The following is a 22,146-nucleotide window of genomic DNA, read 5'->3' as shown; positions in this document are numbered from 1 at the left end:
GCACCCGAGTGTTCTGGCTGGCGCAGCAGGCAGAACCCAAGTTGGCATACCCCCATGTGCTGCAGGAGACCCTCTTCCCAGCTGCCACCGTGACAGCTCCAGAGCCGCCACACAAGCCTGTTCTTGTCATTTCAAGGTGCCAGCGATGACGCGGTCAGCTGCTCAGTGATGCTGGAGGTCCTCCGGGTCCTGTCGACGTCCTCAGAGGCCCTGCACCACGCCATCATCTTTCTCTTCAATGGCGCCGAGGAAAATGTCCTGCAGGTGAGGCTGCCCCACCCTCAGTCCTCACCTGTGCCTACAGCCGTGGTGGGGACAGCCCCTTCCCGTTAGCCTCCAGAAGTAGCAGGCAGGAGCCAGACGATGGGACCTGGGCCTACAGGAAGAAGCCTACAGCTGCTTCCAGCAGCAGGGCCTGCGCCGAACGCTCGCTCAGAGCAGATCGTCTTGGCAGCATCTGCTTCCTAAAAGGCTCCGTGGTGACTCGGTTACTCACCTCAGGTTCTTTCCAAAGCTCTAGCGTGAGCTGCACCAGGGCACGCATGGAGGCTGACAGCTCCCGCCACACGCACCTCCCTGCTTGCTTCTGCGTGCCAGGCGGCACCCCAGCCAGTGTGCAGTGTGTGGAGAGCCATGGAGAAGAAGTGCTGGTTGTGTGGCGGCGTGGGTTACGCGTTGGACTGCTCACCGCCAGTCAGCAGCTCACCCCCACCAGCCCCACCGAGGGAGAGAAAGGAGGGTTTCTGCTCCCATCAACAGTTCGGGCCTCACACCCCCACAGGGGCAGTTCTCCCCTGCCCGGGGTCACTGCGAGTGGGCATGGACTCGATGGCAGGGAGTTGGGAGCTTTCTTTGTTTGTTTTTGACCCAAGCCTCATCAAGAGAGCCACCCTGCCCTGAAATCAGCAGAGACTGGCCGCTGAAGGTGGTTCACCTGAATGTTCTTTTCTTAATTAGGCCAGCCATGGCTTCGTTACTCAGCACCCCTGGGCCAGCCTGGTCCGCGCGTTCATTAACCTGGAGGCAGCGGGCGTCGGAGGGAAAGAGCTTGTCTTCCAGACAGGTATGCGAGTCTGTGTTTTACATGTATTAATGCCATTCTGGTTTCTGTAAGAGTGGACATGTTTGAACTCAAGTAAGCTCTTTAGCGAAATGTACGTTCTTTTTCTTTTTAAAGCTTCAAATGCTTTGAACTTGTCTTGGTTGAAAACATTTCCTTAGAGAACTACATTCTTGGCACTCTTGTGCAGTGCTTATTCACCATGAGGGACAGCTACTGCTCTTGCCCCCATTTTGCAGACGAGAAAACGGGGGAGCAGAGATTGTAACCTGCCTAAGGGCTCACAGTTGAGAGGTGGCACAGCAGGATTTGAATGTGGGTATGAGGTGGGCGGAGGTTGGCAAACTGATCTGGTGGGGGATGGGGGTGGGCTGCAAAATGTGATACTCCAACTCATTGCCAAGATGTTGGTTCCAACTCATGATGGACGGAAGACCCCTGGGGTTTCGAGGCCGTGAAGCGCTGCAGGAGTAGAAAGCCTCATCTTTCTGCCACAGAGCAGCTGCTGACCTTGTGTAACCTTTCTCTTGGATAATGAGCTGTAGTACAGATTTCTGATTGCCAGGGTGGAGTGCTAAGTAATTCTCCCCCTCCCCCTCCCCACCACCCCCTCACTCCCTGCACAGGGGCGGTGGGCCAGTTACCTTGGGATGTTAGGAGCGGAAACTCTTAGCCAGGCTGACATGTTGTGAGCTTTTTTGTCTTACCCCCAGTAGGCCCGTAGACATGACACTCGTTGGCTTTATTTGAATATCAAAAAATTCCAGTAATAATCAGCCTGGGAAGTATTTCAACTTGACCAAAGTTCAGCCTCTGTGTCTAGTCTGACTCCCGGCACCCCGAGTGCTGCAGAGGAGAACAGCTCTCAGTGTGGCCAGCGGTTGATGCTTTGGAAGTGACTTGCCAGGCCTTTCTTCCACTGTGCCTCTGGGTGAGCTCAGTCCTCCCCTTTGGTGAGCTGTCGAGGGCGCTGATCATTGACAGCCATCCAGGGACTCCTTTGTCAGGGGAACAGGACTAGAGGACCGTGAGTCAGTTCAGCGGTCATCTTCCCCAACAGAACTCAAAGCCCCTAGATTTGTTCTAAACACGATTTGGGAAATCCCTTGACATGGTCCCCTCTGTTGGGAATGTGTGTAATTTTAGCAAGGTTTAAGAGCCGCAGTGGCGTAGTGGTTGTGCGTCGGGCTGCTAACTGCACGGTCGGCTGTTTGAAACCACCAGCTGCTCCGGGGGAGAAATTTCATCAGGGCTTTCTGCTCTCGTGAAGAGTGACAGTCTTGGGGGTGGTTCACCCCAGTCCTGCACGGTCGCTCTGCGTCGGCATCCACGCGGTGGGAGTGAGTTCGGCTTTTGGTTGTTAGCACTGAGAGGTAGCATTTGCTAGAAGTTGTGAGAGCGGGGAGTGTCTTGAGCAGTGAGACAGGCTCGGGGAAGAGAGGAAGGTGAGGCGGGAAGGTCATTTAAGCGCCCTTTGCAGACATGGTGTTGCACACGTTTTAAGGATGACTTCACAGGGCAAACCTGTGGAAAAACCCCAGATCATTGGCCATTGATCCCACTTGAGGGCGCAGCTTCTCCGTAGGATGAGTGCTCCACAGGGGCAGCCAAGAGGACCTAGTCAGCTCCATCCAACATATGTTTCAGCTTTTCTCCTCCCGGCAGCTAGCTGAGAGCATCCCCAGGTCAGAAGCAGCAAGGTTGCAGTGTAGTGCCAGCTCCCGACCTCTCTCTCTGCTCTTCATGCCTCGGTCTGACTGGTGAGAAGAACTTCCAGGAGGCAGGCCTGTGAGACGGGGAGGAACACAGACGCGGCCAGATCAAAAAGCAGCCAGGGAACATGTGAGCAGAGGCCACTGGCTTCCTTCCTGCTCACCACGGCCAGTCTCAGGGCTGCACGTGAGCAGCCAGCGTCTTTGTGGAGCCCCTGCTGGAATGTTCTCTGAGTTCCATGCCTTTATGTCTCCTTTGTTGTCCCAGCACCCAGTTCTGACCTCTTCCCACCCTGGGAAAAACCAATGGTTCTCAGACTCGTGGCCGACTGCCCCTTGTCAGGAAAAGCAGACTCGCGCACCCCTGCCATTGAGGAGCTTTGATCCTACAGCCCATGGCTGATCCAGGCTCAAGTGCAGGGTCTGTTTTTGCAGCCCTGCCCCCAAGGGGTGTTATCCCCCACTTTGGGAAACACTTCTGTCAACCCTTTGAGGAAATGGCGTGGGGCCCACACCGACCTCCTCTGCTTGTCCGACTCAAGCAGGCCAAGGCCAGTTCCTAGGAGGCCTTGGTCAGACCTGCTTCCTCCACCCTCCACCCCTCTGAGGGATCTGGATCAAGGTGAACATTTGTGAATTCTTTGAGAACCTGCCAAACCAAACAACATTTTATCAGAACTGTGATCGCAAATCACAGTAAAAAAATTATTTTATTAATTTGCCAAAAAGTAAGTAGAATGGCTTGTGAGTGTATTAAAAATCCCGTCGATGCTGACTCATAGTGGCCTTGTGGTGCAGGGCAGAACTGCCCCTGTGGGTGTCTGAGACGGTTGACTCTCCATCTCTCTCCCACCATGAGCCTGTAGAATCAGGCCTTTTCCTGCTGTGGGGGAAGGAAGGTTGGCACCTTTTTGGAGGGCAGTTTGGCAGTTTGCTTCATTCACCAAAGCGGGTAGCCCTCCAGTCCCCTCGCAGGGGTTCATCTGGCCGAAATCCAGGTTCTGAGACACGGAGATCTCAATGAGGTGTGCTCACCTTGTCCTCCCTGTCTCTTCAGAAATGTGCACTTTTGTTATTGTGGTTCAGACTGCGAGAGCGAGCACTGGTGGTGCTTCCAGAGTAAAGAATTGAAAACGGCGCCAAGGGCCCAGAGTAGGAGACTGGGAACGTGTGTGGTGATGGGTGGTGATCTTTCCCGTCCTGTCATCCCCTTTCCCTCCTCCAGCTCTGGAGACGCTGCTGCAGCTGCTGCTGGCTCTGCTCTGCTCTGGGAAGCACCCTCTTAGGGCCAGGGCCACCACGCAGGGCATCTCTCCATGCCACGCTCCCCAGTGCCCGTCGTCTTCATGTCTTTCTGAGCTCTGTGCAGGTGTCACTATCATTCAGCTCAGAACCTTCTCTGACCCTCCTGGTGGTTTCTTCTTGACTTGTCCCTTAGTTTCACACAGTGGACAGATGTCTGGAGCCATTTTTGCTGTTGAATTTCCCTTCAAAAGGTGTTACTGTTGCTATTTGAGGCGCGTACCTACACCTCACCTACTGCCTCCATATCCCTTATCCCACATTTCCTGTCGAAGGCAACATTGAAGAAAGGTTTAGGCAATGCCCCCTGATGGTCTGGGTCCCCTGAGTGACCTACCAACGGCCCTGCTGATGACCAGGCCACACCAGGGACAGTGACCGACTAGCTGCTAGATGTCTGTGTTTGTGACACCCAGTCCAGTCCCAGAGGGCTGGGGGCGTTGGGGGGACCCGGACTTCTGATGGACAGGCAGCGGGTGGGCAAAGGCCCACAGGTGCTGGAGAATGGGTGCTAAGCAGTATGGAGGGAATTGCGTTGTGCAGGGGCCTGCCAGGGCGAGTGCGTGCGCACATGCGTGCGTGCATGCGTGCGTGCTGGGGGGTTTGACAGGTAGAGGAAGAGTAGCTCTCTGCCGAGAGCAGCGGTTCTCAACCTGTGGGTCACGACCCCTTTGGGGGGTCAAACGACCCTTTCACAGGGTTGCCCGATTCATAGCAGTAGCAAAATTAGAGTGATGAAGTAGCAACAAAAACAATTTCATGGTTGGGTGTCACCACCACATGAAGGACTATATTAAAGGGAGGGTCGCAGCATTAGGAAGGTTGAGAACCACTGGGCTAGAGTCTTGATGGAGGGCACCCCACACCCTGGGTGCCCCAGGGCTGGAGAGCATGTGAGGGAGGGGGAAGCAGGGCCTGCCGTGCTCCGCAAGCTGCGCCTGGAGGGGTGGGGGACCCTGACTCACAAAGCAACCTTTCTCTGGAACCTGGCCATGATGATGAGTGAGGTGAGGACCAGCGGACAGCAAAGTGCCTGTGACAGTGACTAGGTGAACCTGGCTTTGTACTGCCCTGTCTGCTCGCAGGCCCTGAGAACCCGTGGCTGGTCCAGGCCTACGTGTCCGCGGCCAAGCACCCCTTTGCTTCCGTGGTGGCCCAGGAGGTGTTCCAGAGCGGCATCATCCCCTCCGACACAGACTTCCGCATCTTCAGGGACTTCGGGAACATCCCAGGTACGGTGCCCATGGCTAGGGGCTGTTGTGTGATGCTGACTTCTGATCCTTCAGCCATGTCTCTCAGGGGTCCTGAGCAGATGGCCTTTTCTGGGGTGCTTCTTCCTCCCAGCCTCACCCCGATACTTCCTGTTGCTTAATGCCGTGTTCTCAGGCGGCACGCAGCCCCTGCCCTGCCCATGACTGAAGAGGAGGCAGGGCACTGCTGCTTAGCTCCTCCCTCACTCCCAAAAGGTGGTCTTGGGCCCTTCATAGTCTGTGAAGAGTGTCGTGAGCTGGCTTAGCCGGGTCAGGTGGCAGCTTGTCCAGCGAGGGAGGAACCTACAACGTGGCTCTGGTGTGGCGCCACATTGCGTGCCTCCCAAATTCCCATGGCCACCTGGCTCGCTGACTTAGTGCCCCAGAGTGCTCCCTCTTGAAGTAGGCGCTGCAGCTGTGGGTGCTGACAGCAGTCACACCCCCACCCTGACTTTTGGGAGTTTTTATACCTTAAACCAACAGGTTGGCTTTTCATGCAAAATCACTGCGTTTTCTTTGCCCGTCCTAGGCATCGACTTGGCTTTTATTGAGAATGGCTACATCTACCACACCAAGTACGACACGGCCGACAGGATCCTGACCGAGTCCATTCAGCGAGCAGGTGGGTGGCCTAGAGGAGAGGTGGGGACGGGGCCTGCTGGACTCCACACTGAGCTGTTCAGACGGGCACCCGCTGGACAGCCCAAGTGAAGGCTGTCAGGACGGTGACACGGGCTCCTGTTCCAGTGGCTGTCCTGGGCATAGAGAGCCCAACGTTGATCCAGGCTTGGGCCGTGAGGGCAGGTGAGGCCCTCGTTGGACAGGTGTCAGCGGAGGGGCACAGTGCATGGGCGTGGGCGTGGGGGGAAGGGGCTTAGGAGGCTCAGGAGGTAGGCTAGAACCCAAGCTGCAGTTTTAGAAACAGGAACTCGAGGTAGAGCATGGGCAGAGAGAGTCTTAGAAAGCCCTGGAGTCAGCAAGCAGGCGCGACAGCAAATGGGAACTGTTGAAGGCCTGCCTGGGAGTGAAGTCCTGCTGGCCCAGGGCTTGGGTGGGGCCGGGGCAGATCTGAGTGTGTCTGTGGGGCTGGAAGCGTGAAGGGGAGACAGGTGACGACTGGTGTCAGTGGAGCCTGGCTATATACGCAGAGGGCACCGATGCATCATGAATGGCAAGGGCAGAGCAAAGCCTAAGGGCTGCTGACCCTGGCCCTGGCAAGTGGCAGAACTTGGTGGCGAGTGGAATTGGATTTTGCCAGCGGGAAGGGAAAGGCTGAGGACCCAGTTTGGAAGAAAGCCCGTTGGGCGGAGGGAGCTGTCCCTGAAGTCACCCGGGCGGAGACTACACGGTGTCTCAGAAGTCAACGTGGGGGAGCGTCAGGGGTGGGCCCAGAGTGGGAGCACAGCAGCAGGAAACAGCAGCCATGCTTCCTGCTCCCCCAGCAGTCGCCAGGCTGGCAGGCACTCACCCACTGGTTATTGTAGCAGAGACTGCTGGCCAGGGCTCTGCCTGCTTCTGCTTCAGTGCGTTGCCTCGGGCACTTCCCACAGCCCTCTCCAGGTAGCTGCCACTCCGCCCACAGGCTGCTGCTGCTGCAGTAGTAACTCCTCCCCCAAGGCACTTGTCTCTTGTCAATGCCGACTTTGTGGTGTCTGGAACGTGCCTGGTGAGGCAGCTGTGTTTGTTATTTGGGGGCTCTCAAGTCGGTTCCAACTCCTAACAACTCCATGCGCAAAGAAACACTGCTCGGTCCGGCACCATCCCCACAATCGTGGTTGCAGCCACTGTGTCGATCCATCTCGTTGAGGGCCTTCCTCTCTCTCTCGCTGCCCCTCTGTTAGACCAAGCACGATGTCCACCTCCGGGGCCTGGGCTCCTGATCATGCTACAAGAGGGGTTAAGGTCGTGGGTGGTGCAGCTGCTCATGGAGGCTGGTCTTGGCAGTGGGGCAGGGAACCAGGTGGCTCACACAGGGAGGACTGCAGCTGTGGGCGAGGGTAAGAAAAGAGCCTCGGTGCCCGCTGTTGGGGCTGGGTCTTCATTCACTGCAGGCGGGGGGGTTCGTTTTGTAAGCAGCTGCCCAAGTAAATCCCGCTCAGGCAATCTGTGCAGGGGTGGTGTCTGCCTTTTCTCTCCTCATAGGTGACAACATCTTAGCCGTTCTTAAGTATCTGGCTACCTCGGACATGTTGGCCTCGTCCTCTGAGTACCAGCATGGCAGCATGGTCTTCTTCGATGTGTTTGGCCTCTTCGTCATCGCCTACCCCTCCCGAGTCGGCTCGATCATTAATTACATGGTGTTCTTGGCTGCTGTTCTGTACCTGGGCAAGAAGCTGCTGCAGCCCAGACACAAGAGTGAGTCCTGCCCTCTGCCTGGCCGGCCTGGTCAGGGAGTCGTACTAAGCCATTCTGCTTGTGCCGTTACAAACCTAACCCAAAGCCAGCGCCATCCGGTCGGTTCCAGCTCACAGCCACCCTGTGAGGGTTCTGAGATGGTCAGTGCTCAGGGGAGCAGACAGACTCAGCTTTTCCTGAAGCCCCAGCAGCCCAAGGCCTAACCTGCGGCAGCCAGCAGGCCTCCTTTGGATCATTCTAGGAAGTGAAAACAGGATTGACTGCGTTTGATAAGTACTTGTGAGGGACTTTCTACTCTTGCAGAGTTTCAGTGTCAGAAGCCCACAGGGGCAGTTCTGTCATTTGGTTTGGCATTTGTAAGTGACTAAATGTCCTCGTTGGGGAAACAGGCAGTTGCTGGGTGGTTTCCAGACCCGTTGTCAGGTGCTGCGAAGTTGGTTCTGACTTGTAGCGACCCACCCGATGCACAGCAGGAGGAGACACTGCCCTGTCCTCAGTCATCTTGTGTCTGCGGCCGCCCGCGCAGCCCCAGTGCACCGAGGAGGTGCTCTTAAAAGCGGACAGCACAGATCTGATGGAAGCCCCACTTAACAGCCTTGTGGAAGCTGCACACGCACGCCCCGAGGGCCCGAATGAGCCGCTTTGGTTCCCCTTGAGACGTGTCTGCGCCTTGGTTGGCATCGCTGGCCACAAGATGAAATGCTGAGCAGCAACCTGAACCATCCTTTTCCCTGATGGGTTTCCCGTGGCCACGTCTGCCCCTGGCTTGGCTTCTGTTGGCACGAGGGCCTTTCCCTGGGACCTCGCCCAGTACTTAACAAGCCTGACCACTCGGGGTGCCCTGCCTTTCTGTTGCCGGGGTGTCATGTCTTCTCGTTTCTCCCATCACACTGGTTAGCCAGGGGAGCCATCAGGAGCTGGGGCACATGGGCAGCATCATTGATTTCTCACCCCCTCAGCAGCTTCCTGGGAGCAAGAGGTCTGCTCCCGTGAAGACTGCTGCTCCTGGAAACCCTGTGGAGCAGTTGTCCTCTGCCTGACAGGGTCACTGTGAGTCGGAATCCATGACAGCTGCTTTGGTTCTTGGTTTGGTAATGCAGTGCTTAAGCACTCCGCTTCCAGCTGAAAGGTTGGAGGTTCAAACCTACCCACGGCTGCCTGGAAGAACGCTGTGGCGGTCTGTGACCTCCGAAATCCTGCAGGGCAGCGGTGTGCTGGGATCGACTCACCGGCTGCGGGCTCGGTTTGGGTTTGGTGATGTGGCTGGCAGTGTGACGGCAGCTCTGTGTCTTCTTTCCGTCAGCGGCTCACTACCTGAAGGACTTCTTCTGTGGGCTGGGCATAACCCTGGCCAGCTGGTTCACCAGCCTCGTCACCGCCCTCATCCTCGCAGTGTTCGTCTCTCTGATCGGACAGTCCCTCTCATGGTACAACCACTTCTATGTTTCCGTTTGTCTGTATGGAACTGCGGCTGTAGCCAAAATAATATTCGTGCACACCCTGGCAAAGAGATTTTACTACGTGGTAAGTGGTCGGCGTGTCTGTGGATCGCGAATGCTGCCTCGAGGAGCTCAGGCCGTTGGGCGGGAGTCTGTGCTTAGGTGGGGGAGCTGTGGAATGGGGTCCTTCCCGTCACAGGAAACAGCTTCCGGGCTGCCTCTGGGAGGGCTGAGGGGTGTGAAGGGGCAGTGGGCGGTGTTTGGGGCAGCGCTGGAAGGCTGGCCAGCTGAGCTGCTGCCTCCTGCTTACCTGGATCCCCAGCCGCCCTGGGCTCTGTTCTGGCTGTTTCCGCTGGGCCAGAAGTTCTGGGAGGGCAGGGCTTACTCTGCTGAACAGTGAGCATTTTCAGCATGTGCTTCCTGTTTCCCTTAGATTTTCCACAGAGGGACTTCAGAAAGCCCAAGGGAAGATTTCATGGTCTTTTGAGTCTCTTTTCCCACAAGCTTTCGGAAGCCCCCCTCCTCTGGTGTCAAAGCAGAGGGACCATGGGGGCAGGCTCCTGGGTGATGGGCCAGCACCTGGCTGTGGAAGTACATTAGTGAGGTGAAAATACAATTAGGAGTCAGGGTTAAGAAATGATGTCCAAGAGCCCTGGCTTCTGCATTCCCAGCAAGTGAAAGGGGGACTCTCTACCGACCCTGACAGCCTGGGAAGTCTGGCCCAGCCTGTGACCCCACAGGTGCCTGCGGGGCCTGAGCCTGGCCTGGCAGGGTTCTGCTCCCACTGGCTGTGGCCCCAGGGCCCCTCCCAGCTGAGCAGTTCCGTGGAAGGCAGGCTCTTGGAGGTTGGCCACCTGCTTGCTGGGGAGCACATACTTTTACCCCGATGCCTCCAGCTTCCAACAGTCCCCACGGGGCTCCATTTCACTCCTTCCTTCTCCGCACAGCTGTAGGTAGCCCGAGGGTGAGGCCCTGCTGGTGGTGAGCCCCGTCGGAGGGCGGAAGTGCTTGGTGAGATCCATTTGTTTAGGTGGAGCAGAGAGCACCACATGGTTTTCACTTACCGTATAATGGGGTAGGATGGCAGGCCGGGCAGCTCCCGGCCGCAGTGGAGGGATGGAGGCCCTGCTGACAGTCCTCTCTGGGAACCCACTGGGCAGGAGGGGGCCTGTACTGTGGAAACCAGGCTGTGTGTCTGACCACCGGGAGGAGAAGCATGCCCTCCTAGGTCTTTCCCAAGGGGCTCTGACCCTAGCCCCGGCCCCGGGCAGGAAAAGTGCAGAAGGGCAGTCTTGGGTGCCCCCTCCACACTCCGCATTTCCACTCAGACAGGAAGTCTAAGGTGCACCCAGACACATTGCGGCAGCGTCGGGCAGTGACACACATGGTCGTTGGACAGGGCACAGCTGTGCCAGGGCCCTGTACTTCGTGAGGCCTGTGCTGAGTGGCTCTGAGTGAGAGGATGTGTAGATTAGGAAGGAGACGCTGAGGAAGGAACTCCGTTTAGAGAGCGTGATCTGGGAGTGGGAACCCCGCTGGTTGAGTGAGTAGCCAAGCCCAGCGCCAGCAGGTGGAAACAGCCGCTCCCCAGGAGGAGGAGGTGGCCATCTGCTTCCAGAATATCGCAGCCTTGGAAATGGAGGCAGGTCTGCGCCATCCCGTGGGGGCCCCATGGGCTGGAATGGAGTCGGTTGGGATTGACTCAAATATTTGGGGTTCTTGGTGTCATACGTTTTCAGCGATTGGGATTTTCACTGTTGAGATCTTTGTTTTTGAATGTCAGAGTGGGGTTAAACTTGAAACTGACGCTCAGGCTTGACTTTCTTCTTTACAAAGACCATCTCGTGGTCAACAACAGTGAGCTCAGCATTTACCGAAGATAGCTGAGCTGTTGTGGAAAACAGGCCGGCCTGCCTCACTGTCTTTCAGAACACCAGCCAGCAGTACCTGGGAGAGCTGTTCTTTGACATCGCGCTCTCTGTGCACTGCCTTGCCCTGGTCACACTCACAAGCCGCGGGCTCTGCCTGGCGTTCATCAGCGCCGTCTGGGTGGCCTTCCCGCTGCTCACCAAGCTGCTCGTGCACAAGGACCTGCAGCAGAACGGTAGGTCGGCGTTCATGCGTCCAGGGACGGCCTGCCACCTGGGTCTGTTGCGCACACTTTGTGTTTGGTTCTGGCTTTTCGTTTGTTTGACTTTCCAGACCCTGCTTGTTTTTATCTCGCACGTTACACGCTGTTCCAAACCTACATTTTCTTTAATTCGTATTTGTGATTGTAAGGTAGCATGTCTTCTGTAACATTTCGCAAAAGGCAGAAGTCACGTGCAACTTTTTTCTGAGTGCTCTGCCCCTCCCCTTGGCCCTCTGAAAATGTTCTGTTTTCTTGTGGCCGATGTTGCCGGTGCACACAACAGAACAGACAGCAGGCCGACTGTCACTGCCCAGCCTCCTGTGAGCTGGAGAAGCCCTCCCACCCCACCGACACAGACCACTGCCACTGGTCTCCGGTCTGACCTTGCCATGCTGTGCTGTGGTCAGTCCCATCCCTTGTGGGTACACCAGACCCACGCCCACTGCCTTCCAGTCCACTGGGACGCAGAATGGCCCTGTAGGACAGGGTTGAACGGGAGCTCTTTGTGGGAACAGCCTCATTTCTCTCCGGCAGAGCAGCTGGTAGGTTTGAAATGCTGATGTAGCAGTTAGCAGCCCAACAATTAAACGACCGACCCACCAGGTCTCTTTCCCACACGTATGGATCTTTTAAAAGCTCAGCTAAACTTAATGACTCGGTTTTCAGAAGACTGCAGGGATATTTCTGGTTTAAGGTGTAAAGATTATCTCAGGGCCATAGGTTTGGGGTTTTGTCCAGCCTTCATGGATCCAGAAAGTCTAGGTCCCGTGAGAATTTGAAATTCCCTCCTCTGTTTCATTCCTCGTGAGAATTTGAAATTCCCTCCTCTGTTTCATTCCTCTTGCTCAGGGACAGCTACAGCAAGGCCTGCCAGGTGCTAGGGTACCCAGGGCTGAGATGCTCTATGATGGAATTGCGTCTAAGTGTGTGTCCCTGTGCCCTAGGTGCTGGAGGAAAGTTCCTGGGAGCTTACCTTCTGGGGCTGTTGGTCCCGTACCTGTACGCGCTGTACCTCATCTGGGCTGTGTTCGAGATGTTCACCCCCATCCTCGGGAGAAGCGGCTCGCAGATCCCGCCCGACGTGGTGCTGGCCTCCATCCTGGCCGCCTGCGTGATGCTCCTCTCATCCTATTTTGTACGCACTGCTCTTTGTTGTTCTCCTGTCGCAGTGACCATGCCCCCGCCACGCCACGCCACCCCACCCCACCCACTTCCTTTGGGCTGGTTCCCTCTGAAAGCAGCCCTGTGGGATGGGGAAGAACTGCTCCTTGGGGATTCTGAGGCAGTAAATCTCTCCAAGAACAACAACCTTATCTTTCCGTCAGAGTGGCAAGTGGCCTTGAGGTTAGCTGCTCAGTGAGTCACCCACAGAGCCACCAGGACCTATGAAGCAGACCCTTCTTGGGAGTATGATACAGCACCGCTGTTTCCTTGACTCCGAAACCCTTAAAACCAGCAAAACCTGAGTGGGCGTGGGTTCAGCGTGGTGGCAGTGGAGACCAGGCTTGTTCCAGTTCTTGCTTTGCCCGTCTTTATTCCTGTTGCTGCAGGAAGATCAGACTGTGTGCTGCCCCGTCCCAGCCTGGGTGCCGCCGGCTCTGCCCGGCAGTCAGGACCCCCCCCTAGACGACATTGGGTTCTCCGTGAATGACTGATGCCACACTGCTGGGCACAGTGGCACGGAGTCTGCAGCTCTCGGGCTGATGTGCTCAGCGGGACAACAGCGTCATGGTTGGTTAGACTGGCTTCCCCGTCCCTGTTTCTCTGATGCCTACGGCTGCCTGTCATAAAGGCCCCCCATCCTGCAGGGAGGGGATGTAGCTTGGAGACAGAAACCCCAAATCAAACACGCTGCCATTGAGTCAATGACTCATTGCAACCCTGTAGGACAGGGTAGAACTGCCCGTGTGTGTTTCTGAGATCGGGCCCGCACAGAGCGGCTAGTGGGTTCAAGCCGCGTTCCCTGCAGTTAGCAGTCACGCTGTAATCAGAGCAGTGAGGAGGGTGCCGGCACGCTGGCGCATTACCCCGTGGTTGTAGGAGAGGCACTTGCCAAACTGAAGGCAGGTAGGCCAACTTTCTGAAAGCGCGCAGGCGAGTGACTGCCTTCCCGTGTTGTGTGTCTAGCTCCCCTTCATCTACCTTGTCAGAAGCACACACAGAACCATGGTGGCGCTGACCCTGCTGTGCACCCTGACCTTCCTCCTGGTCTGCAGCGGGGCGTTTTTCCCCTACAGCTCCAACCCTGCGAGCCCGAAGCCAAAGCGCGTGTTCCTCCAGGTGAGAGCCCTTCTGGGGTTCAGGAGAGGGGAGCCCGGGGGAGGGGTGCGTTTGGAGCCTCCCAGTCATCAGCGGGAAGTCCAGCTGCTGGTGACCTGTACCGTGTGGAAGCCGCCTGTGTGAGGAGTGAAGGAAAGACAAGACTGGCCGCCAAGAGACGTTCTCACCAGCTGGACAGCTGTCTCCCAGAGACAGACCCAGAAATGGTCACGTGCTGTTTTCATACCGTCCCAATTGTAAGAATGCACCTGCAGCTAGAGACAGGCCGTGGACAACTCACCTCCCACCACCTGGGAACCTGAGGCGGGCCCTTTCGATCGTTAGTAACGCTGATCGCAGCTGCCGTGCCTTGAGAGGGCTGGGCCGTGGCTTCGGAAGGGATTACCGAAAAGGGATTTAGAACTTCCTGCAGATCTCAGGTTTTGTCCAGACCGTTTGCAGCCTGTGCTGTGAAGCAGTGAAAGACCCAGGGCCGCCTGTCCAGTCCTCTCAGGTGGCTGGGAGGGAGGGGCCGAGCAAGAAACTAAAGGTGTCAGTCTAACGGTGTCTCCCACCAGGGCAGTGCTGCCTCTGGGGGACAGTGCGGGGCACATCTTGGGTGACAGCTGCATTGTCAGGGGGTGCTGATGGCTTCCCAAGTAAGCTTGGGAACCTACGATCTGCCTCGTTGGTCCTTCAAGTCGTCATAATCTGATCTAGTAATCGCCAGGAGATTTTGAGCAAGGGCTGCCTTCTGGTTTTGGGTCTTGGGTGACAATCTACACACTCAGAAACGCAGCTGCAAGCTGAGCCTTGGCTCCCCCTCCAGCCCTTCCCACAGAGCTTCTCCGGGGGCCCATGGTGGTGACTAGTTGGCCACCGTTCCCCAGAATTCCTGGCCACGTGTGAGAACCTACCCGGCAAGGCCCGCCCTGCACCACTCTCACTGCAGAGTGAGCGTGGCTACTTTAGAACAGGAAGCCCCAAGCACTGGGCTCTCCCAGGAGGTGAAAGGCATACTGGTCCCTTCTGTGAACAGCTATGGGGTGGGGGTTGCTGTGCCTGAAGCCACCAGGGTGAGGGTGAGCACAAGGTCCAAGGGAGTCCACAACTGCACAGAGCAGCTGCCACTGCCCTGTCTGGAGACCAGCGTCTGACTCCGCTCCAGGCCCTGGGCTACGGTGGACCAGCATTGTGGCTCGCTAGGGCCTCAGGGTGCCCCTGGTGAGCAGAAGACAGGACAGTTTACTCAAGATGCCCATGGTGCTCTGAAAACTGACTTTCAGTCGGCTCCACACCTGAAGGCATTCTTCCTTTAAGTGAATGCTTCCACTGCCGAAGCAGCTCCTCTCCAGTGAGAGTTACCCAGCCGGTACGGCTCTCGGGCGCCAGCCTGCGCTCAGCTGGCCCCTTCCCCAGGTCTAGCTTCCTTGACGTCTCATTTCACTCCTGGGAACATGTGGATTATTGGGGTTTGCAGTTGATTAAGAGGTGCATCACTGAGAGTTACCGTGTATCTTACAAGGTGAGCTGAGACATGGCCTGCAGAAACTTTCCATTCTGCCTTCAAAGAGCATCTTCAGGCAATAGACTTAAGGTTTCCTCTAGTCTTTCCTTGTCCAGAAGGCCTGCCCAGTTTTTGGAATTTGAATCTGCTTCCATGTTTTCCTCCCATTCTATCCTGGGACCTTCTGTGGTGTCCCTGAGTAGTGGCCACCAGGGGCCTTCCGAGCTCGGGTTAGAGGGGCTCTGGTTTGTGTGCACTGTTCATCCCATGGACTGCTGACTTCTCGGAGCCACTGCTTTCCCTCGTTTCCTGCTGCTCCATCCCAGGGGAGACCGGGATCTTACGTGCTGCTCACATTACCCTTCAGACTGGGGTGCAGTACATTTTTGAGTGAGCTATGCTGTGACACTTGGCTGTGTTGGCCCTCAGACAGAGTGCTACCATTCATGAGGCAGTTTCAAGTTCGCCAGACATTCAGTGAAGCACAGTGAGTTCACAGGGAGCCCCGTGTGGTTTTCAGAATTATGCTACTTCACAAAGTCCTGTTTTGGAGGCAGCAGGGCTGGCGAACTTCTCCAGCCAAGAGCCAGGCCATCACACAGAGGCTTTGCTGCCCACACGGTCCGGCTCTGATGCAGCTCCTGGACTTGCCGTCTGAGCGGCCAGTGAAGGTGGCCAGGTTCTAAGAAAACTAATAAAAATCGACAGGGGTCAGATCCCACTGTGGGCCACCCCTCTTGAGCCCGCCCGGCCATCCTTGGTTTTTGTTCTTGTCTAACCGTTTGTCCCGGACTCCCATTGTCTGCGAGGAGTCTGCCCTCTAGTGGTGAGGCCCGGTTCCAGATGCTCCGCGGGAACCGTGCTGAAAGGGTGGGGGTGTACCGTCTGGTTCTTCTTGTGAGGTTCTTGCTTGTGTGGAGCTCCTGGCTGTAAAACCTGAAACAGGGTCGAATAGAGTTGTCAGATCGGATGCAATGAACCTCTCTGTGCCTTTGTCTCACAACTGAAACAGAGACTGCCAGCACCGCATGAGTCCAGTGTGTACCCCGCCCGCTCCCCGCTCCCCACTCCCACTGCCTCGGTCTGGGTGGGTCACTTTAATTGTGCAGCTGTGTCTGTGTGGCACTTGGGACAGATGGGGCCGGCTAGAAGTACGTGGCCAACTGCTCATGGTGCGCATCCACACCACTTAGACTGGGGCTGTTGGAGGGTGCCCCGGGTCCTGGCTTCGCCGTTAGTGGTTAGTCAGGTGTCTAGTCTTTTGAGTGAACTTTAGGGACCATTCTGGCTCAGCCTCGGTGTGCTGGGGGGAGGTGCGTGGGCCCTGTACTCACGCAGGATGGCAGTGCTGACCCTGTCAGGGTGCCGTGCTTTCCTAAGGCAACTGTGCCAGCCAGCACCCCCGCCAAACTGTCTGAGGGCCTTGTGCTCCGCCGATGCCTTCCCTGGGATGGACAGGTCGGGCGTCCGCCTCTCGGGTCGGGTCAGGAGGGGGTCCTGTGGTCAGAATGGCAGTTCTTACCTCACCTGGCGTGTTCCTTCAGCATGTGACTCGAACGTTCCATGACCTGGAGGGCAGCGTGACCAAACGGGACTCTGGGATATGGATCAACGGATTTGACTACACCGGCATGTCACACATCACCCCTCACGTCCCCGAGATCAACGACACCATCCGAGCTCCGTGCGAGGAGGCGGCGCCCCTCTGTGGCTTCCCGTGGTACCTCCCGGTACACTTCCTCATCAAGTGGGTCCACGAGTTCTGCGCTCGGCCTGGGGCTTGCGTGGGTTTGCACGGCTGTCACTTGGACCAGGCCCTGGTTACTCACAGTGTTGTCCTTTCAGACAGGCGTGAGGGTGCCCTGGTAGCACCATGAGCATGTCACTTCCAGGGTGGTGAAGCCTCGGTGCCATAGTACCTCTCTTTCAATAGACGAAGGCTCTCTTCAGACGCTCCTTTCTCACTTCATGGAGATCAGTCTCGCGTTTCTTTCTGGTGCAGGGAAGCGCGAAAGGGGCTGCTGGCCCACGGGGTGGCAGCTTGACCCCAGCAAGCATGGTGTGGGAGAAAGACTCAGCCCTCTGTTTCTGCGCTGACCGACAGCCTTGGGGGCAGTTCTACTCTGTTCTGCTGCAGGTCACACTCTGGCTTGAAATCAGCTCAAGAGAAGTGGGTTCAGCCTTCTTAGTGAAAGATTGCCGAACGCAAAAGCTAGCTGTTTGACCCCACCCAGGGGGCTGGCTCCTCCAGAGAAAACCCTTAGAGGGCTGCTTCTTTAAAGATGAATCCGGAAGACCCTAAAGGACCATTGACCCTGTCACCTGGGTTCCCTGTGTGAGTGGAGCTCCATTTCCACAGCACACAGCCATAGCCATAGCCTGCACCCCACAACCACAGCTGTTGGGTCACAGTCTCCCAGTTGATATTGTTGTTCTTCACTCTGAGGAGGTGTTCTTGTGCACTAGCCTGAGCTCTCAAGGGCCTCGTGAGGAAGCATTGTCGGTCAGACCCAAAACATACACTCCTGTTTTCCAAACACCCAGGAGTGATGCCTAAGCTGTCAACTAGCAGAGCAACCTAAATACTGAAGTTACCTTTCCAATTAGGAAAAACTGGTATCTCCCTGCTCCAGAAGTTTCTCCAGGACTCCGCCCTCAATTCAGGCTGATAGCCAAAGAAAAGACACCTTGGGATTCTACAAGGTTGACCTTTGAAGCAACAGGTAAGTCATATGACATTTTTCTTCTCCCTTTCACTTCCTTTTACTTTTCTAATACATGTATTTTTCCACCCTTCAAAATATACTAAACAACAACTTGGGAGTTTACAGAGTTTTTAGAAGCAGATGAGGCGGATGGTGGTTCTTAAGCGCCTTATTGAGAAAGGTTAGAGTAGCAGGCTTCGGCTCCCTTGAAGGGTTGAGTATCAGGTATGGGTGCATGAGATGCAAAGGATATCATCAGGCATTGCTCATGAGAAGGGTAGAGTATCAGGCATCGGCTCATGAGAAGGGTAGAGTACCAGGCATCGGCTCATGAGAAGGGTAGAGTATCAGGCATCGGCTCATGAGAAGGGTAGAGTACCAGGCATCGGCTCATGAGAAGGGTAGAGTATCAGGCATCGGCTCATGAGAAGGGTAGAGTATCAGGCATCGGCTCATGAGAAGGGTAGAGTACCAGGCATCGGCTCATGAGAAGGGTAGAGTATTAGGCATCGGCTCATGAGAAGGGTAGAGTACCAGGCATCGGCTCATGAGATGGGTAGAGTATCAGGCATCACTCATGGGAAGGGTAGAGTATCAGACATCGCTCATGAGGCTATAATATAAGATACCAACTCATGAGAAGGGTAGAGCAGCAAGCATCTCATGAGAACACTATAGAGTATCAGGCAGGGGCACATAAGAAGGGTTAACTATCAGGCATCGCTCATGAGAAGGTTAGAGTATCTATCAGGCTTTGCTCGTGGGAAGGGTAGAGTATCAGGTATGGGCGCATGGGAAGGATAGAGTGGCAGGCATCAACTCATGAGAAGACTCAGGCATCGCTCATGAGAAGGGTAGAGTAGCAGGCATCGATTTATGGGAAGGGTACAGACACTGACTCATGAGAAAGGTTGAGTATCAGGCATCGTTCATGAGAAGGGTAGAGTATCAGGCTTCAATTCATGAGAAGGCTATTGTATCAGGTATGGGCGTATGAGAAGGATAGAGTGGCAGGCATTTGTCATGAGAAGGGCAGAGTATCAGGCATAGTCTCATGGGAAGGGTAGAGCATCAGACATCGTCTTATGGGAAGGGTACAGAATCAGGCATCGACTCATGGGAAGGGTAGAGTATCAGGAATTGGCTCATGAGAAGGCTATAGGATCAGGTATGTGCGTATGAGAAGGATAGAGTGGCAGATAGCAACTCATAAGAGTAGAGGAGCAGGCATCGATTTATGGGAAGATTAGAGTATTAGGCATTGGATCATGAGAAGGGAGAGTATCAGGCATCGTCTCATGGGAAGTAGAGTATCAAGCTTCAGTTCATGAGAAGGGTACAAAATCAGGCATTGACTCATGGGAAGGGTATAATCTAAGGCACCAACTCAAGAGAAGGGTAGAATATCAGGAATTGGCTCATGAGAAGGATAGAGTGGCAGGCATCAACTCATGAGAAGACTAGAGTATCAGGCATCGGCTCATGGGAAGGGTAGAGTATCAGGCTTCAGTTCATTAGAAGGCTATAGAATCGGGTATGGGTGCATGAGGATAGAGCGGCAGGCATCAACTCATGGGAAGGGTACAGAATCAGGCATCGGCTCGTGGGAAGGGTATAATATAAGACACCAACTCATGAGATGGGTAGAACAGCGGGCATCTCATGAGAACACTAGAGTATCAGGCAGGGGCACATGAGAAGGGTAGAGTGTCAGGCTTCGCTCATGGGAAGGGTATAGGATCAGGTATGGGCGCATGGGAAGGATAGAGTGGCAGGCATCGACTCATGGGAAGCATAGAGTATCAGGCATCCATGGGACCATTAGAGTAGAAGGCATGGGCTCATGAGAAGGGTAGCTTATTAGACATCGGCCCAGGAGAAGGGCAGGGTATCAGGTTTCGCCAAGTGAGGGGTAGCTGCCTAACTCCATTTGCCCGGGCATTTTTGTAGACATCATGGCCTTATTTACCTTTCTCGGTAAAAAAATATTTATCCTAAAACGGTCTGACATTATTTTTAAGGTATTTGTTAAAATCACTGTGTAGTCATCTTAGTATGGAATTTACCTTGTGTGAAATGTTAAAATTATCAGTAAGAAGTATGCCATACAGTCCAGATTTTGCATTTATTGGTGTGATAGGTGTGATAAATATTCTTAAGGAATTTTCTCATCTGCCCTGAGTTTCCCAGTGCACTGGCACGTGGCTGTCCATGGCCGTGTGTTGTGCTGTCCCCACTGAGGCCCCTCTTTCAGTCACGACACTAGTGATGGCATGGTGCTGTGTTTTTCCTTCACTCTCATTCTTCCTTCTGAAAATCCAGCTCTTCATCGCCTTTCTCTTACTCGAGGGGAAGTTTGCTCTTTGTTTTCTAGGTACTTTCAGTGGGCTTTGCTTTCCGGGCTGTGAGTAGTTGTGGGTGGTCGGGTGGCTGGATGGCACTGCCTTCACTGTTGAAGGTGTGTGACCCACACACGATAGGGATTCCTTAAGGTTAGGGTTTCAGGAGATCAAGAGTGGGTTTCTTGTTTTGTTTTGTTGAGGGTGGGAGGGGTGTTACCCTCATGTGGATGATTTTAGATTTAAAAATAGAGCGTCAGCAGGGTCCACAGATACATTCAGAAAACATCACGTGGTCTTTGTGTCCTGAAAGCACCAAACACAAGCAGCCACTGGTGAATTTAGACTCCTAGATGGTGGGATCGCACCTTGTAACTGCAGTGCATGTAGCAAGACCAAGGAATCATAGGTGTGTGCTACTTCTCACTGAACCAGGTCCCCAGTCGCTCTCTATATTTCCCAGTCCTGGCTTCTGAACCTCCAGCCACTGCGGTTGATTGTTTATTCTTACCTAGAAGTCCTTGTTCCATACCTTCATCTTTGCACAAGTCCCTGCTGCTTAGATGACTGCATCTGGCTCCATCGGCCAGGTTGAAAATCTCTTTCTTAAAATGGATGAGTGCAGTCACTTCGCATTTATTTTTGTAGGAAAATTTTCATCATCTTTTAGTTCTTTTTTGCCATTAACTTTTGGAAGCTCCTTCATACTTTGATTATGAAGTGGGGGCAGGGTGGGTGACTCATTTTCCAGTTTGGGGTTAAACTTTTTGTCTCGCTAGACTCAGATTTTCCCTGGGTGCTTCTCTCCAACTTCACCACCCAGGTCCCAAAGGGCACTTGGCCTTTCATTTTTGCCTTGACTCTGGAGGTTGGTCCCTTGGATCCCAATCATAGGTATTTGCCAGTCTCTTTTCTCCAGTTCAGGGTGTGACCAGACTTGAGCAGTGTCGTGGCCTGCGTGGACTCCACAAAGGCATGCCACAGGCCACAAGAGGATTGCTTACTTAGTTGTTTTGAAATGTGTATGTTTTCCGTCTGGACGTGAGACGGAGAGTGTGATTTGGGTGCAGTGTTGTCCTTTGTGCTGGATGTCATTGTCTTTTCTGGACAGAATATTGGGAGACAGAGACCTACCCAGTTGTCACTGGTTGTAACTTCCTAGAAGCCCAGGTTGGTAGGGTTAAATCAGTGGTGAGATCTGAGCTGATAAAACCCACTCAGTCCTGTAGCACTGCAGCTTCCCGAAGCATAGGGGCAGGCTTTTTCTGATGCAGTACGTGCAAAAAGTCTGTTTTGTAGGCTAAGAAATGGGAACTCATGCTGGGTCTGGGAGCTCAAGGCTAGAGTCTCTGGGGACACCGAGGTTACGTAGTTCATATAACAAATTCTACATCCTACCTTGTCAAGGTGAGCAGCCACGTCAGGTGCTCCCTGTATGGAGGAACGCGGAGTTGATGGCATCAGAGACATGGAAGCAGACCAGTGCACCAGATAAATACGGCTCCATGCCCCCAAGAGCAGAGGACCCAGACGGTGCCTGGCTATCACATTAGAATGCCCTGCATAGAGAGGGAGAAAAATGTGTGAAAAACTCACTCATCTGCTTATGCACCCAGTTTGACTTCAGCGATCGTGTCAGGAAGGTGAGCATCACCGAATGCCAGGTTATTAGAATAAAGTGTTCTTGTGTTGAGGGAATACTTGAGTAGAGCCTCAATGTCTGTCTGCTACCTTGATACTTAACCTATAAATATATGTACATAGACCTATATCCCTATCGTTATATATTAATATATTTACATATGTACATGCCTAGGTTTATACCTCTCTAAAGGTTTTTTGCCTCCTATTCTTTCCTCCTGTCCCACTATCATGTTTAACCTTCATTTGGCTCTCTGTACTTCCTCTCGGCTACATTGCACTTGATCAAACTCAAACCCCACTAGGCTTTCTATGCCCACCTCGCCATCAATTTTTCATCTCGTTGTGCCCTAGTCCTGGGGTTTGTTGGCTCCCCTCTCCCATGTTCCACCTGAACTGTTGGTCCTATTGTTTCCTTCCCACATTGTACATGACCACAGCTCTAG

The 22,146-nt window shown here is 54.5% G+C and overlaps 1 protein-coding gene across 1 annotated transcript in view; it reads left to right on the top strand.

Moving 5' to 3' along the window:
• Window positions 1-22,146, top strand: part of ERMP1 (endoplasmic reticulum metallopeptidase 1) — a 34,436-nt gene that overhangs the window by 5,490 nt on the left and 6,800 nt on the right. The window contains exons 3-13 of the mRNA XM_075559895.1: window positions 137-264; window positions 958-1,063; window positions 5,160-5,306; window positions 5,854-5,946; window positions 7,467-7,679; window positions 8,983-9,203; window positions 11,048-11,222; window positions 12,194-12,384; window positions 13,377-13,529; window positions 16,560-16,762; window positions 17,623-17,738. Coding sequence (XP_075416010.1) covers window positions 137-264; window positions 958-1,063; window positions 5,160-5,306; window positions 5,854-5,946; window positions 7,467-7,679; window positions 8,983-9,203; window positions 11,048-11,222; window positions 12,194-12,384; window positions 13,377-13,529; window positions 16,560-16,762; window positions 17,623-17,738 — 1,746 coding nt within the window. The remainder of the gene's footprint in view (window positions 1-136; window positions 265-957; window positions 1,064-5,159; window positions 5,307-5,853; window positions 5,947-7,466; window positions 7,680-8,982; window positions 9,204-11,047; window positions 11,223-12,193; window positions 12,385-13,376; window positions 13,530-16,559; window positions 16,763-17,622; window positions 17,739-22,146) is intronic.

The sequence above is a fragment of the Tenrec ecaudatus genome, chromosome 10 (genome assembly GCF_050624435.1).
Source record: "Tenrec ecaudatus isolate mTenEca1 chromosome 10, mTenEca1.hap1, whole genome shotgun sequence".
NCBI lineage: Eukaryota > Metazoa > Chordata > Mammalia > Afrosoricida > Tenrecidae > Tenrec > Tenrec ecaudatus.
The sequence above is the reverse complement of the archived record's forward strand: the minus strand, read 5'-3'. Positions and strand labels throughout refer to the sequence as shown.